Here is a 16,706-nt window from a genome sequence, read left to right on the forward strand (position 1 = left end):
CCTCCTTTACGTGCTTTTTTTTTTATATCCTGTCAGAATCTTATAAAATATGAGGGTTTCTTCTCATAGTATTTCATTGTTGAACCATTGCAAATGTCTGATTGTCAAAGTCAACGTAAAATCCTTTCCCAAGCTTTCTCAACTTCATTGAACTTCTCCTCATTGCTCATATCGAAGGTCTTTCAAAATTCCTTTCAGCCAGCTGATAGCAAGAACTTGAAATTTCTCCCCTTCCTCAAGGAAATATTAAAGGTAAATAAAGATATATCTTGATGTAGACATGGCACAGTGATGAAGCTAGAGTAGAATTCTTAGAGATTCCTAACAAAAGAATAGCTCTCGACCATAGATTGGTATACTGCTCAAGAGATCACTTCTACTCATGAAATTACAACTTTGTAAAATCAATATTTCGAAGGCAACCAAAAAAAAATTTGAGAAACCTTATTCGAAAGTGGGTTCCAAATATTGAAAACCAACCGATTTTGAGAAAATGCACTAATTAACTCTTTCAACCCCTATGCAACGTGGCAGAGGATTTGCAGAGGAAACCCTTGCCTCGAGGCATAGGGTTTTCTCTTAACTCTGAAACCCTCTGCTTGATAGCGTTTCAGAGGCAGAGGGTTTTCTCTGATCTCTGAAACCCTCCGCTTGAGAGTGTTTCAGAGGTAGAGGGTTTTCTCTGAACTCTGAAACCCTCCACTTGTGAGTGTTTCAGAGGCAGAGGGTTTCCTCTGGTTTCAAAAACCCTCCACCGCGAAGCAGAGGGTGGAGGAAGAGGATTTCTAAAGTTGAGAGAGAGAGACCTCTTACAATGGTTTGGTGAGCGGTTGTCGGAGATCCGCTCCGGTGCATCGCTGGTTGCCGGTGCCCCCTAGACAGCTGCACCTCCCGCAGAATCGAGGTACGAGAGAAGAGACCTCGAGGGATAGAGAGAATTGACGTTGAAAATGAGAAAAGAAAGGGAGGACGTTGAAATTAAAAAGAAAGCGAGGACGTTGAAATTGACCGTTGCGATTACCTTCCTTTTTTTAACTCTTAGCATTTAATGGAAAAGGCAAGCTATAAAAGGGCTTTCCATATGCATAAATAAACCGTTTACTCTTTTCATATGTTCTTTCACTGAATTTAATAGTCAAAATTAATGAATAGAAGGAGGAGAATGTTCATGTTAGAAGCCAGATTGTTTATTAGACATAACTGAACCTGACACACACGAAAAAGAATAACATGGATTTTCTTGCCCTCCCTTTTAAAGATTGATAAGAAGAACACTCCGATCAAAGTCTAGTGCTCCTTCATCATAGTCGGATCTGAGTCCGGATTACCAATTTTGGTAAGAGCCTGACCTGTGTACACAATTACTTTTTATTTGCATTAACTACCCACTCAAACATGTTCGTTTCTTAATTGATTCGTCGCTTTCTGCGTCTCTCTCCCTACAAGTAAATTTTCCTTACCCGCCCCTTTCCTTTTTACCGTTCAGGTGAATATTTTTTATATTATTTTAAGATGTTGAGCTTAATTACTTTGTAAAAATTTTCATCAATAAAATTATTGGCCACTACCTATAATCAACCCGCTCGGTCTTTTTTTTCTTCATTGCCAGAACACCAACTCGCTGCTCTTAGATTAACTAGCAAATACTAGTTATAGTCACACCATATTTCGTGAAATGAAATAAGAACATAGAATTCTTAGAATATATATCATAAACAACTAGCCTTCCAAGAACACAATGTTTTCACATTTTCCATTTTCGGGCTGATGGTTCGGAGGTTAGTAACATTTATTATCAGGACGCAGGAGGTGTGGTTTATGTGTGGGCTAAAAAAACTTATTATTAATTTTATATTAATATTTTTGAGTATTTTTTCATCTATATATTGTTTTTTCTTTAAAAATTAAAAATTTAGGTCTAATGCTCTTTAACAAAATTTTCTAACTCGACTCCTATCAAATATCTTATATATGTTTGCTCGAATTTAAATAAAATATATAAAATTTAACATTCAAAAGGCTCGCCTCGTGTCGCACATTTACCATCAAACTTGATCAGAACGGTCTTAAATCATTAAGATCGTAGGCGCCTCAAAAAGGAGAAGCTAAAAGTTGTAAATGTTTGCAATTTCAACTCTCCAGTCTCCAACAGTATATTTGAATTCGTAAACGGAGTTGGTGCACCCACCAAGAAACGGTGACCGAGATCGCACTGGGCAGGCGTCAGCCCTCATAGATGATCTCATAGACCTGTGTTTTTGGTAAACAGTCACCCAGACCTGGTCACTGCGACCCCCTTTGTGAGGAGGCACCCCTTCTCCCGCTGCGACCTCCTTTGTGAGGAGGCACCCCCTTCTCCCGAAGTTACGGGGCTATATACATAGTTGTGGTTTATAAGAAAACATGATTGAATAGCAAAAAAAGCGATCAAATTCAATAAGGACGTGTTTGATTGTCTGAATTTTACGTGAAGATCATCCTCATCATACAGAAGTGATCAAACGCAACCTTATGCCGACAATCTTTTATCAAACCCCTATTAATATGCAATTTCAACCAAGCCATTTTTTATATCGATCGACGGTCTAATATCTATAGCGCCAACATATACCAACACTGCAACAAACGGCCTGATCGTCTCAATCAAAAATGAAAACTTTTAAAAAATAAAATTAGCAAAAAGATAACAAACAAGAAGAAAATTGATTGATTAATCCATATAAAATACGCTCCAATCAGACCTGAATCGATCAAAATCTCAAAAAGGACCCCATGAATAATTCATTAATTCTTTTTTAGTTAATGAAAAAAATGACGTGATTTGACGTATTAATTGCCACATCGTTCTCAACTTGAATGGGGTGAAGGTGGTCCAGCAGCGACTTTGAGGACGGAGCTTAATGCTAATACAGTTGGCAATAATTTGGGAAGAAAAAAAAAGAGGTGAGTGGTTGCCCTTTTTTGAGTTAACAAACCATGTTTTGAAACCTTTTATGATTTAGATGAAGAACATATTGGAACGTAGCAGTGACGGATTCAAACACAAGTCCATATCAAAGGTGGACCAACTTGCTGCTCAGCCACCCTCATATCGTTCATGATGACATTCGGCACCCACCAAAATTACCAGCAGAAATATCATTGCAATTTTTGTTTTGAGGATAAATATGTTATTAAAATACTGTCATGCATATACATGTGTCACCAAGATCTATGTCAAGGATTTGAACTTAAACCTTTAGGTTGGAGGAGGTTTGTACTTTGTACTGTGTGTGTTTATATCTATATAGAAAGAGAGGTTCTATGTGTAATAATAGAATATGATATATGATAAACGCATGCATCCGTCAATTTAAATTCAATATTGAAGAAACAACTCTTCATGGCACACATTCTTACAGGAATATCTCCATGGGAGCCAATTAAACTGGATGAATTCCAAGGAGGGACAGGGAGACTCACCTAATTGGGCACAAGCCAATTAGTGGTTTCACATGAAAATTCGAAAATACATATTGAAGAATCTATAAGCGCAGCAGGATGTGCAAGGTTAATATCATGTGATTTGAGTCCTAAAATGGCATTGGTCTTCAGTGGAAGTGCCATGTCTTATAAGACTGAAAGATGCTTGATCAATTCACTCTAAAACATGGATATTTTCTTTCTTTAAATCAATACATACATACATATACAGATACTTGCCTCCCATTCATACATGGAGATCAAGGCTGTAGATTCACTGAAAACAGGAGACAGAAGGATGTTATTACATTACACGGGGGAAGAACTATTCTCCTCGGCAGGTTTGCATCGGAAGAAGAAGAAGAAGAAGAGAGAGAAATGAAAGGCCAGCGAAAAAATTGCAGAGAAGGTTGAATTTCCTGCTACAAAAACAGAGGAGGTTACGAGGAACCGAAGAACAGCCACTGGTCATGGAAAGTAGACTGGAAAGTGATCATGACGAGGAGAAGAACCAGAAGAGCGGCAACCCACCAAGGAGAACTGCCTTCACTTGGCCTGCGCCGCCTGTAATCATACTTCCAATCGTACGGCCTAAATCCGAGAAAATTCCATTCGTCCTCGACGGTCCACAGCCAACGCAAGATGATCACTATGAGCACAGGGATAACCAGCATAACCAAATTGATCTGAGTAGCTACGTCTTCTAAGACGTCCTCGTAGGAGAGGTAAGAAGAGATTCCGAGAAGCACAAGAACCAAAACAACGACCAGCAGCACAGGATATGGCAGCGGTGAGATGGTGAACGCGTAGAGCATGGAAGAGTCCCGTCGTCTCCTCATCGTCACCAATCTCTTGCTGCTGCGAAGAAGATCTGCCCAATTCTGGATGTTCACTCCTCTGTCAATTTGTTGATCCTTATGCATATATATTTCCTTGTTTATCTACAACTACCAGTTTTTCTGATTAATTTTTCCAAACTATTAAGTGATCTTGAAAATGATATGTTGATTGGACCAACGCCAAGGGCAGACTCGTAATTTTGAAATTTAGTAAATTTCATAAATCCACATAAATTTGTTAGTTATTTGTTGAAAAATACACGAGCTGCAACTTGATTATTAATAAGATGACGAGGAGAGATATTGAAGTACATTCAACTTCAAGAGGAAGGATTCGAATGTTAAGGACTAATAATAATCGGTTTTGTTCAATTCATCATTGTCTTGTAAACAATCGAAAATTCCATCCCTGCCTAACAGAACAGGTTTTGTGCTAGGTTTATAGGACAAGCCTGTTTGTTAATGATCTAAAAAGACAAAAATACCTTTGATGGTAAGGCAGAGGACCCTCCTATAAGGGCAAAAATGGAATTTAAAAAAAATAAAATGACAAAATACCTATCAATAAATGGAAGAACACAAGTTTCAGTGTTCATGTAAAGTGGTTTCCTTGGCTGACTTTATTGGTAAATTCATGTCTTATTTAGTTATAAAGGTTCTAAATGGGCGCATTCGGTGTTATGTCATTCCACCGTCACAAGTAGAATAAGCAAAACGCCTACGAACAAGTGCCATTTGTCCACAGGTGTTTTGTCCGTTCCTCGACCCGAACTAGAACTGTCAAATACAAAAGTATTGGGGATGAATTTGTCAAATGGAGCCTAAATCCCTAAAAAAAAAAAAAACTTATGGTTTATTACTCGCATTGATATTAACAATTAATAGATATTAACAATTAATAGTGTTCGTGCAACATATTAAGTGCTATTAAGTGAAGCTAATATTTGTCATTATTGAGAACTATATATCATGCGTAATTGGAAAATATAGTCAAAAGAATATATGGCAGGAATAGAGCACTATCAAGGAATTAATGTGATAGTGATGGAGCGCGTCCTTCTTAGATATTGCATCCAAATTTTGCCACTAGCAATAAGGGCTCTTAAGATAAATTACATTTTTAAACATAAAAAAAGAAATTAACGTATAAATAATTCAAGTATGTTTATAATATTAAGCATATGCTCATTTTATCTTAATAACCTAATTCACATTAGCTACTGAGGCTGAGGTTTGATTAATGGAAGGTTATTTTTTATTTTTGAATGGGTTGGTGCAATGGACGGTGTGGGGACTAGCATAGTTGGCAAACTCATTGCTGAGTGAGCTTGACCGCCAACAAATCTGGCCATGAGTCAAGGTTGGCCAGGCTCACTCTTGACTCGCCTTTGTCTGGCTGCATTTATTTACATTTGGATTCTTTGAATACTCGACGAGTCAACTTGAAGACCTAATAACCCGGTTTTCTGCCGCTTTGAATCTGAGTCACGGGTTTGCTGACTATGGAAATTGATAGGTGGCTAGTCTTTATTTTGACTTCCTAAAACATCAACTCTTTATATTGTAAAAAAAAAAAAGTATCAATATGAAGTTAAGACATAGCGAATGTGCCACCCAAGAGTGCAAAAAGCAGGTCTAGGATGAAACACTCTACATTTTCACCTAAAAATGATTTTTTTTTAATTGTGGATTAAAAGTCATCGTTACCAATGTGCATTGGAAACGAGGTTTGGACTGGGCAATTCTGCCAATATCAGCAAAATCTCCCTCATAAATAGATCGGTCCAACTTGCCTCAGCCGTTTTCATAATTAAAAGATCACAAATATTTTTAAATTTTTTAAGTAAAAAAATGAACATACCAATTTGGAGTCTGTTCACATAAAAAGCATTTGGCAACAAAAATACTAATACAGTGTTTTATAAAAATTAGAACAAATTCATGAAAGAATGCCCTGTGTGCGTATGCCGGTTTGATATCATGCATATTGAGGTTAAATTATAAAATTGAAAAAATTTATAGAAGCACACCAACATGAGGTCAAATAACGCACAGTTTGGAACACTCCACGGGATTTAGTTAGGATCGGATTTATCTGAAGCAGATCGAAGATGACCTGCTCAGATTTAAACATGGATGTAATTTTCCAAAGCAGATTCCAAATCCCACTTAGTAAGATTAATCTCATCCCATTTATGAGATCAAAAATCAAATGAACCCGATCTCTTGGACTATGCATCTCGGTAAGTGCATTTACTTAATTCTTATTTACTAATTCCTGAAATGGACTCTAATTTTTCATAAGAAAATAAAGAACAATAATCATCTATATATGCTAGACTATAATGTACTTACTCTAACTAAATATCACCACCGTCTGTATATTTTTTATGAAACTAACTCCATAAAATGCGATCTCTACATTCCGAAAACATAAGAGTCGACGGATTAATTCCTCCTGTACATCTCTGCAAAGGTGATCGGCTCCTCCATTATGGACTTCTCGCCTTCTGCCACCTTCGACGGATACACAATTGCCTCCGGCACCGGATTCTGGAACGTGGCGATTGAGAGCCGGCTGCAGTTCGAGTTGACCACTGCCTGGTGGTCCGCCTTCAGGAACCTCCCTTTGCTGAGATACTGCAACCAAACACCATGCTTACTAAGATCAGTTCTATACAGAAACTGGGAAATCAAGAGCTTGTAGGAACTAAGAAGCTGTCAGAGAGAGGGAATCACATGGGCATGGTGACCGAGGTTGACGACGAAGGCGCCCTGGACCGGATGGACGGTGATCCAAGTCTTTCCGCCGTCCTTGGTGGCCTGGAGACCTCCGACTTGGTCCTGCAGCAGCAGCGTGATCGTCCCAGGGTCGATGTGCCTCTTTAGCCCCAGCACCAAGTCCGGCTACGGGCACGGCGGGTAGTAGTTCACCACCACCTTCTGGTCCATGTCCAAGCACGCCTCCTTCAGTGCCTCCCTCGTCAGCCCCAGCCCCTCTGATAGTATAGCCAGAAGCTTGCACGCCAGTCTCATCGGCTGCTCGCTGTACCTCTTCATCACGTCCGGCCACCCTCCGGCACGTCCGGCCACCTCGTGTAGTCCCTCCCCTTCACCGGATAAGTGAAGATCGTCGCAATCCCACGCCAATCCTGCACCAACTCGCCCTACAAGTACAGGTGGAGGCATTTCGCATTTGAAACCGCCGTGATCATAATTCAGAACTCGTTTGCACCCGCCACACCTGCAGGTGGCTGCTGACGATGAAGCCGCCGCGGCTAGCTTCTGTTGGGGAGAAGCAGAGTGAGGGGAGCAGTGAGGAGGGAGAGCTATAGGAATGGCGACGGACAGCGCCGGTAGCTCAGCTAACTCAGCTGTGATCGCTGTAGGATGGGGTCCCTTCCATGTGGAGGACCCGGTCCGTGGTAAGTGAAACACAAATAGAGAGGGAGGAGGTATTGTGATGCTTATAAATTTTAAAGTCGCAAGAGTGTGAGCAATGACAAAAAAAAAACAGGTTTTGTTGTGATTAAGGCTATTGCTCTTCATTAAATAAACGTGTCTTTTCTACTTTGGACATGTTTTAATTTCTTTTCAAAAGATTAACTACATATACAGGGAAGCCGGAGAATGTCAACAAATTCTGAAAAAAGTTGTTAATTTTTATGTCTAAATCAAATTTTGTGTACCACAAAGTTAAGATCACTGAAACTAAAAGGCAAATAAATTTAATTTAATCTACACAAGATTTTTAAGACTTCTGAGTCGATCTGTAGCATTCTTCATTTGCTTATGGGGTTAGATTTAGAAAGAAAAAAAATTGAAAACGGAAAAAGAGGTCAGACTGCTACATAAATGTAGAGCATGATCTAAGGCCTCTATACGAAGAGAAACAAATTTTTTTATCACCAAATATAAAATAGCTTTTGCTAAAATGTGAAAAACTAAGTTATTTATGAACTATGGATCTTTTTATGGAAGCACTGTGTTCATGGAGCACGACTGGAGAAGTAAAGAAGCTGTCCGGAAGCTCTGCCTTCCCTTCGTTTTCTTTCTCCTCGTGCCCCTGTTCCAGCAAGCTGAAAAAATAAGCCTATGGTCACGCGAGGAATACGCGTAGTCAACTTATTTTTAAGAAGGAATTAAAAAAAATTGAAACACTGTATCATCACATGACACGTGAAGAGGAAATGAGCTGCGGAGACAAAATTGACGGCGGTTGAGCTCGCCGGACGGCAGGTGCAACGTGGTTTCATTTTAACCGGAAAATCCATCAATCGGTCAACATCAGGCCACAGAAGCATCGGACTTCGTCCAATGGTGGGCCTCCCAAAAGATCCCACCCACAACTTGAATCCAAAACCCACCAGATCCAAACTTCAATCCAAACCACTTGGGAAGCTACCTTACCCAAACCATCAGTCTTCATCCATGTTTCATCACAATCCCTGTCCAATTTGCCCATGCCAACTTGTTCCACCCTTGGTCACATCTCACTTCCATCTACGAATGGCTTAGGAATGTTTAAGAGTAAAATGGAAAAGGTGGAAGATGAGGCCGAACTCGAGGTGTTGTTTTCTCCAATCCGAGAAGATTCCGCTACGCGCGTTCGTTGTTGAACACATACATTCCTACATTCACCATCACGTTGCCTACTTTTGCAGACAAAATAAGAAAACAGCTTTCATTTTTCCCATTTTCTAATCGTTTGGTAGTCCAAACCAAACATGGCAAAAAGTACAAGTATCAATTCTGCAGAATGCCAGTACGAGCACGCTCCGTTAACGAAACACACGATCAAAATGTAAAATTTTTATCAACAGTATGACACGACCAAAAAAGGCGTTTACACGTCACATTTCATTGACAAATTGTACAAACTTTGCTGCATTGGCAATTCAGGGAAACAAAGATTTTCCTTATTTACACCACCGAATGTGAAGCTCTCAACCTTGGAACCTTAAAAGCTGAAGAAAACAAGCTTTGTCTCCCCATGGTAGACTCTCTTTTACGTCTCTTCTTGCTCAAACTACGGCTACCCTGCAACAAAGACATGATATCAGTAACGAGAGTTCAACTCAAGGACCATATAACGTGCATTTGTTGTAAGGAATTCTGAAAACAGCATATGATTATGTGAGCACATGAAACAGTACGACTGATTTTTGAGGTTGGTAACCAAAATGATTCATAAATAAGAAAAGCAGGCGTGCATTCATCTATGTCATATCTGAAACTGAAAGTTCAGCACTGAAACTCGTAGACAACTCCACTGACAAAAGGCACTTAACAGATGGAACTGCATTAAGATAATAATAGATCCTCCACGATGTGGAACCAGGAAATGAATGTGAGACGAGACTGATTTAATGGTTCTCCAAGTGTGAAAGGCCAACTTGCTGTGACAACAGATGAGAAGTCTAGATGTATAGGAAAAGTAGGACCACATCAGATGCAAGTGAGAACTTGTTTTCAACCTCACTTAATTTCAGGCAAATGATTTCCGTAATAAACTGACTTATGCTTTCGGATAACATTTAGCAAATAATCAAGAAACTAAATGTCACCAGTAGCAAGATCTTTTCTTTAATGGAAGAAAAGAATATTGTGACACCAAGGTCTTCCAATATACAAACATTATCATTACTCAAAATAATAATATCATGCACGGTATGTCATAAGTGACAACGTTTGGTTTCCCTTTGTTTCTTGCCACAGACTACACCATATATGGTGCTACCTAGATGGTTGATCTGTAATTATCTCCAACCCTTAACTTTTCTCTAGCTATTATGCAAGCCACTTCTTTTAAATGTCTCAGCGGTCAAAACTACTTCCGCAGCTTGATCTGTAGATCATATAAGCAGTCTGCTTATTATTTGCCAACTGCAGTATATAGCAAATACATATTGGAATCTCAAAAATAGATCACAGAAGCTTCAATAAAAAAGATAAAATGGCATGTCATGCTGGGCATCCACCATATAAAAGCTGCTTACTGCTTGCTAATGTGGAGGTACAATTCATTGTCACAAAATATTGGTTTTCTCAAAATATTACCTTAAAAATGAAAAATAAAGAAAAAAGTGAAAAAAAATCATGATATTTTAAAAAATTGCAAAAATGGAAATATCATGCTTTAATTGTACTATGCTTTTCACAATTTTAGAAAAAAATAAGTATTATAATTTAAATTTTTGAGCATTCTTTTAACATTCTAATAACTATTTTGAATTTCTGTCTGTAAAAGAATTTGTAGTGAGATCAAATACAACGATTATATGTACATCCTATAAAGAAAAACCAAAGCAAAAGGATCACATCACGTCCGTAACAGTTTAGCAGGAAATGACATACCTTAGGAACTTTAATTTCTTCACCCTCAAATAAGGGTGATCTGGAACCACCCAAAGAAGGATCATTCAGTGGCTTAACCTTATTAAGAAACCCCTTTTGCTGATAGCAAGTCTAACCAAATGCAGAATGAAAATATTAGTTATGCTTGCAGTGTAACTTTAATAACAAATAAAGTTAAATGCACATTGTTTCACAAGTCGAGCCAACTCGGGCTTGAGTCGGATTCACTTGATTAAGTTCAGGTCAAGCTCGACTCCTTTGCTAACAAGTCGAGGTCAATCTTAAATCCAAACTCGAGTTTGTTAATTAGTTGAGTTTGAGTTATATAAATTCGACTCGTTTAAACTCGAGACGCTCGTTTGTAGTTTTTTTGTATTATTTGTTGAATCTGTAAGATTCAAGTTTTATAAAATGTTAGGCAGCAAGCCTCTTTTTACAAACATGTCCATAGAAAATGAGGTGGAATCAACATTTTATTACCATAACAGTGTTTCAGAAAACTGCACAAAATTCTGCGGTACTTCTGAAGTTTTCCTGAAAATGAGGTGAATTTTTTTCTTTGTTTATTTTATTATTTATTTATTTTTTATTTTCTCTTGTTTTTCCATTTTTGGTCAAGGGTTTCCAGCAAATAAAGATGAAAATTGACCGTCTCCACCCTTGTTCAGTGAGGCCACTTATGACACCACCCACCAGCATGCTGCCACTCAATGACCTTCTAAATAATTTTCTTGAAGAAATTTATTGCGATCATTGTTGAAAAACAAAAAAAATACATGAATCCAATGACACGAGATTAAACGAGTCAAGCTCGAGTTCAGACTCGGTTTACCAACTCGAGCATGGGCTGGACAATATGTGAGTCGAGTCGAGCGGAGCTCAAGCTCAGCTCGCTCGTCGTACATTCCTAATACCAAGTAAGTGTATGTTTTCCTTTGTATACCTTAGTAGACACTTCACCATCCTCTGCATTATTGCTTGCCGTTGTTAATTCGTAAATAAGGTTGCGCGAAGTCACCTCATTTGGAGCACAAGCATTCCGTGAATGATTCTATCTTTTCAGAAATAAAAGAAAAAGATCAAAGACAAACTAACAAAAATAAAAATGGATGATAAGCAATTAAAGAAGTATGAAGGATACCTTTTGTTTATTTACTTGATGTTCTAATTCAAAACAAAGCAATTGCAAGTTTTCCTTCTCAATGCTCTGGATCTCCAGATTCCGAGAAAGCTCTGACAGTTTTAGTGACAACCTTTCAACCTCATTATTACGCTCAATGATTTCACTCTTTAAGTTGGCAATAATTGTGTCCTGCTTCTTATTCTCATGTTCAAGGTTTCCTGTATTAACATGTGCAGATTCAAGCTGTTCGCCTTTTCTCTTTAACAGGATGATGTATTCATCCTCCATTCTTTTAAGCTGGTTCCACACAAAATCCCGTTCAGACAACAAGGCAGAAACTTCAGTCTCCTTTTGACAGGCAAGCTTTTCATATTCATGCTTTAACCTCCTTAACTCATGTTGACCATCTTCTTTAACTGCACATTCTACGCGCTTGTTTTCAGACTGTATATTCTGCGAAAGAGAAAAGAAATAAAAAGAAAGTAAATTGATAAGAAGACGATGCAAGTGGGTTAAAAAAATTAGAAACAAAAATGTCAGCGACTCAGCGCACCTTCTTATTTGAGTATTTACTCTGTAGTTGTATAAACATTTCCATGTCCTCCAAGTCGCTTTCAATATATTCTGTGCACATATAAATCACAAGCAACATAACAGCAGTCATCAGAATCTTCAAGAAAAAAGAAAATCAATAACATGAATGATAATTCATGAACTAATATCATTCTCATTAGGCAGACAACTTTATATCTAGAAGACTACCAAATAGTGGATCAATTAACCCCATGCAAAAGAACCAATAGATCCAGACTCTGACTAAAAATGCTTCTTACTAAATTAAAAAGAGGAAGAGCCACAGAACTACTATCCTGAACTATTGGTCCAGGTCACACACCAAATGTGAAGGTGGTATTCACTAGGAAATGGTAAGCTGAATGAATAATTATAGGTTCACTCAGCGCTGTGGCCATATTCACTGATCAATCTTGGTTGAAAAAATTTAAACAGTGGAACCAACTGCTTTGAACAAGTCCAAGACTGAACCTAATGCAGAAAAAAACCTAAGTTCTACCGAAAACCTCATGCGAAGAACCAACCGTACAAAACAAATTCCACTACAAGGAACGTAAAAGAACCGAGGTACACCACAAGCAGACAGCCCAAAAAAACTTCTTTTCAAGCAAAACCATGTCCTCCCACTAAATCAAACCATTGAAACGAGTGCACTTGAAATGGGAATGAGAAAGAAAATCAGAAAGAGGGGAACCTAATTTCAGCTTGTATAGGAGAGCATCTTTCTCCTTCATCCCGATGATCAGATCAGACTTCGCGGCTTCGAGCAGTAGACTCAAATTCAATTTCTTACGAGTGCGTTCACTCTGAAGAAAGGAGGAGACAAACAGAAGAAGGGCCCAACATTATGAAACCTAACCCAACCCCACAAACCAGAAACCTGAAAAGACGAGAAATCAGAAGACAAAGAGGATGGGTTTTTCGCTATTTACTTCCACGATCGCATCCTGGAAGGAGGCGAGGTCCTGGCACCAAAGGTGGTGCTGCAGATTGATGTGATCCTCCAAGAGTGTCCTCTCTTTGGCTAGGAATTCTAGCTGCGACTGCTTCGTCTGGAGAATCTGAAGGAGGGCAGGATGCCATTGTTGAGAAATCGGAGGCATATTCAGCAGACTTCCCATGATTATGATTCTCTCAGAACAATCATAAACAGTGCAAAGGGCGAACCGTGGGGTGAAGAGAGAAAATCTCACCACCTACCCTAGGAAGCGAGGAGAAAGCTGTAATTACATCACACAATACAAAATATAACAGTAAATAAGATAAAATTTCAGTTTTTAAAGCTATAACATGATCTTAAAGCTTGAAATATAATGTCTATTTTCTCATTTTTCGACCAAAAATACATATATTTTTATTCTCTACAGGACAGAGTACACCATGGCCTTTCTACATGCCATGCAAATACATAACTATACGAAAGACAAATCTATGTTCTACTATCCACAATGGGAACTTGGATGGCTCGACCAATTACCTATTACTTAGCCGCCTGGTTTAAGAGTTCTATCTCGTTCAACTGAAGGGAAGTACGTAAAAATGAATCCAAATGACTCAGTGAGCATATCAATAACATAATTCACATAATTCAATCACGCTTTGCATAATCAAGCATAATAAGAGCAGCCTACATAAAACCATCACAATCCGACCTGGTTAACTATTAAGTTAGACTGAACTTGGTTCCTTTCTGTTTGTTGTTGATTTCTTATTTTTTTATTCATTACTTTCTTTCTCATACAATTGCATTTGTTTTCAGTTTATTCTTGAGTTTCTTTCTTGTAAATTGGCATGTATTGCACATATCTCTCTCATTGTTCACTCTAACACCTCATAGGAAGACTTGCGCTTCACAATGAGATTCCACTCTTGAAGGACTCAATCCTTCATGGAATCTTGTGACTAGTGACCATCTGTAATCAATCTTCCCCAAGAAGTTACAATTGCTGCTTTTTAGGGATTCTTTTCTTTGGTGGATTTCCAGAGTTGGCAACAAGTTAACTAATCAGGGACAGCTTACAGGACTTGCTTCTCGCAGGCTCTGCCCCTTGCGGGCAGTTTTTATTTGATCACTGCCCTTAGGCAGCCCTCGCGGCCAGTTGTAATAGAAACTTGCTTGAAATTTTTATTATTAATTCATATAGATTTTTCTTCATGCCATAATGCTGGTATAGAAACTCAATATCCAACTGAATTATTGTACATCTATTTCAACCATCAGTTCTTTTGGTCTCAAAAAAGAAATGACTATTATACAGTATAACTGGCATATGAAATAGAAGTAGGATCTATCTTGCAACAGTAATCCTTTCTAAGAGTAGATCAATCATGCATAAGATAAAACGCATAAGCTGCTTATATAAAACTCCAGATAACCTTTCTTAATTGAGACATAGCCATAATAAGCAAATTATTAATAAGCTGACTTGTTTCCAACAATGCATTCTTATACCACATCTCTATTGTGCATAAACTAATCAAATTAAGCATAGACTACTTATGCAAAATTTCCAAATAACTTTTCTTAAGCATGACATAGTTATAAATAAGTTTGTGCAATCACAAACCAACTATGCACATCCAAATTCATGAATTGTACAACATACAAAACACAAATCACGAATTTAAAATTAAGCAAGTATCAAACCATGCAGAATCTCCTCACCAAGAATCGAAAGCTCTGTTTAGTATGATCTCCAGCATGTCCTCGGGTGCAGTTTCGCATGCCAGCCCACCTAGCTATGGTTCAGTAATATGATTAATTATAAAAATTAATAATAGGTCATAACCCAAACCAACAACACCCACGATATTCCCACCATTTTCAAAACCCACTATGCTGCCATAACTTCCTAAATTCATCCCTTGATAACCAATTAAGATTGTAATTGTTATAAGCACCCAAAAACTCCACCCGTACATGTCAACATCTCCCTGTAGTTATAGAAATGTAGTCAAATCCTCAATCATATGAACCCTCCAAATTCAGCCCATACATAATCATAAAAGCTTCTTTCATATCAACATAATGCAAGAACCAGGCCTAAGCAAGTGACATTCAAATAGTGTTTCCTATTTGCGTTCAAATATCAACTTCAACTAGGGTGCAAGAGGGGATCGTATGCATCGCAGCTCTCTTGTAAGTCCAAGAAAATGCCCCTTCTAAAATCATTCTAAAACATGCTGAAAATTGACTCCTCCACACTCAGTTCACTCAATTTCTCCCTGTCCAATCAAATTCATATCGAAATTTATGGAAACCCCCAAAATCTTCCCAACATAAGTGCCCTTGAAGCAACCCTAAACCAAGAAAAGACACTACAACATAAAACTCATGCTATGAATTATTAAAAGCTCGAATCCCATAATTCCAGTGGCAAGCTAATCGTCCAAACCAATAATTCAAAAAAAAAAATTAAAGATCAAAAGAGAAAATTGAAAATCTTAAACGATTTTACCCACTGCTGCTGTGTCCTTCTTTTCCTCACGTTCTTCTCTCTCCTCTTCTCTTCCGACCTCCTTTCTGCTCTCTCGTGCTCCCTTCCTCACTTTTTCATTCTCTATCTCCCTCTCTTCGTCTCTCGTGCTCTCCCTCGCACTGTTTTCCTCGTTCTCTCTTAACTCCTCTGAATGAGGAAGAAGAGAGGCGGTAAAAAGGACGAGGGCGTCACAGAAAATCCCTCTCTCCTATGTCTCTCCCTCTCTCTCTCTCCCGCTCGCTGGAGAAGCGACCATCCCGGCGTCCCGTGGTTCGGGAGGGAGAGTATGTAATTCGAATTTGAAAATCTGTCCCCACGCCACGAAGATGAGATTGGTAGGAACAAAAGAAGAATGGACGCGGGAGAAAAGAAGCCAAAAAAGAGAAAGTGGCTTTTTTCTCTCTCCTCTTTCTGAGATCCCTGATCGTCCGATCTATCCAGATCGACGGTAGGGCTGCTTTTTTCCCAATCATGACCGTCCATCTGGACGCTGCGCCAATGAAATGAAATCTCTTCTGGGGCCCGATATTTATGCGTAAATTTCAATGCTACCATCCCGCTAGCCCGGGGCCCGATCGGGCCCGCCACAGCCGACCGCCATCAACTGCGGCTGATTCGGATCGGTTGTGGAGTTCGGATAAACAACCCAAGTCCAGAAAACGGGTCATCCGTTTCAGGTGATAAGAAGAAGATTGTATTCTTCTATCATCTTCTTGTTTAAGCAAACATAATTTAATTATAAATGTTGTTTCTAAACTGAACAATCAAGCACCAGACACAATTATATCATGTTTCCTGAAATAAAAACATAGTGTCATTGAACTATGTGTTTTTGAGATATGTGTTCTAAGGATACAATATTCTTCTTCTTAC

The 16,706-nt window shown here is 38.6% G+C and overlaps 2 protein-coding genes and 1 pseudogene across 16 annotated transcripts; all 3 read right to left on the bottom strand.

Annotated features, from left to right (window-relative positions):
• Positions 1–3,624: 3,624 nt before the first annotated feature.
• On the bottom strand, positions 3,625–4,349 carry LOC116260850 (uncharacterized). The gene has a single exon (XM_031639370.2). It carries the CDS (start codon positions 4,299–4,301, stop codon positions 3,903–3,905), a length of 399 nt encoding a protein of 132 aa, XP_031495230.1. The 5' UTR covers positions 4,302–4,349; the 3' UTR covers positions 3,625–3,902.
• Positions 4,350–6,749: 2,400 nt separating this feature from the next.
• Positions 6,750–7,596, bottom strand: LOC116260572 (naringenin,2-oxoglutarate 3-dioxygenase-like; annotated as a pseudogene).
• A 1,375-nt stretch (positions 7,597–8,971) lies between these two features.
• Positions 8,972–16,160, bottom strand: LOC116259815 (uncharacterized). Of its 15 annotated transcripts, none has more exons than XM_050079759.1 (10): positions 15,817–16,160; positions 15,174–15,288; positions 15,020–15,093; positions 13,287–13,550; positions 13,049–13,160; positions 12,335–12,405; positions 11,800–12,234; positions 11,602–11,709; positions 10,659–10,769; positions 8,972–9,341 (listed from the first exon to the last, which is right to left on the bottom strand). In XM_050079759.1, the coding sequence occupies exons 2-10, from the start codon at positions 15,274–15,276 to the stop codon at positions 9,225–9,227; spliced, it is 1,395 nt and encodes a 464-aa protein (XP_049935716.1). In that variant the 5' UTR covers positions 15,277–15,288; positions 15,817–16,160; the 3' UTR covers positions 8,972–9,224. The 15 variants fall into 15 exon arrangements, with proteins under 15 accessions (XP_049935716.1, XP_031493603.1, XP_031493608.1 ...); XM_031637743.2 differs by having other exon boundaries at positions 15,813–16,160; XM_031637748.2 differs by lacking the exon at positions 15,174–15,288 and having other exon boundaries at positions 15,020–15,089.
• Between the last annotated feature and the right edge of the window lie 546 nt (positions 16,161–16,706).

The sequence above is a fragment of the Nymphaea colorata genome, chromosome 9, assembly GCF_008831285.2.
Source record: "Nymphaea colorata isolate Beijing-Zhang1983 chromosome 9, ASM883128v2, whole genome shotgun sequence".
Lineage (NCBI taxonomy): Eukaryota > Viridiplantae > Streptophyta > Magnoliopsida > Nymphaeales > Nymphaeaceae > Nymphaea > Nymphaea colorata.

Bases quoted from the DNA above. Each gene is read 5' to 3' on its own strand.
- LOC116260850 (XM_031639370.2), bottom strand. From the start codon at position 4,301: ATGAGGAGACGACGGGACTCTTCCATGCTCTACGCGTTCACCATCTCA.
- LOC116259815 (XM_050079759.1), bottom strand. From the start codon at position 15,276: ATGTACGGGTGGAGTTTTTGGGTGCTTATAACAATTACAATCTTAATT. The intron at 15,094-15,173 runs GTGGGAATATCG...ACTGAACCATAG, and splicing joins CATAGTGGGTTTTGAAAATG to CTAGGTGGGCTGGCATGCGA. The intron at 13,161-13,286 runs GTAAATAGCGAA...TCCTTTCTTCAG, and splicing joins TCCAGGATGCGATCGTGGAA to AGTGAACGCACTCGTAAGAA.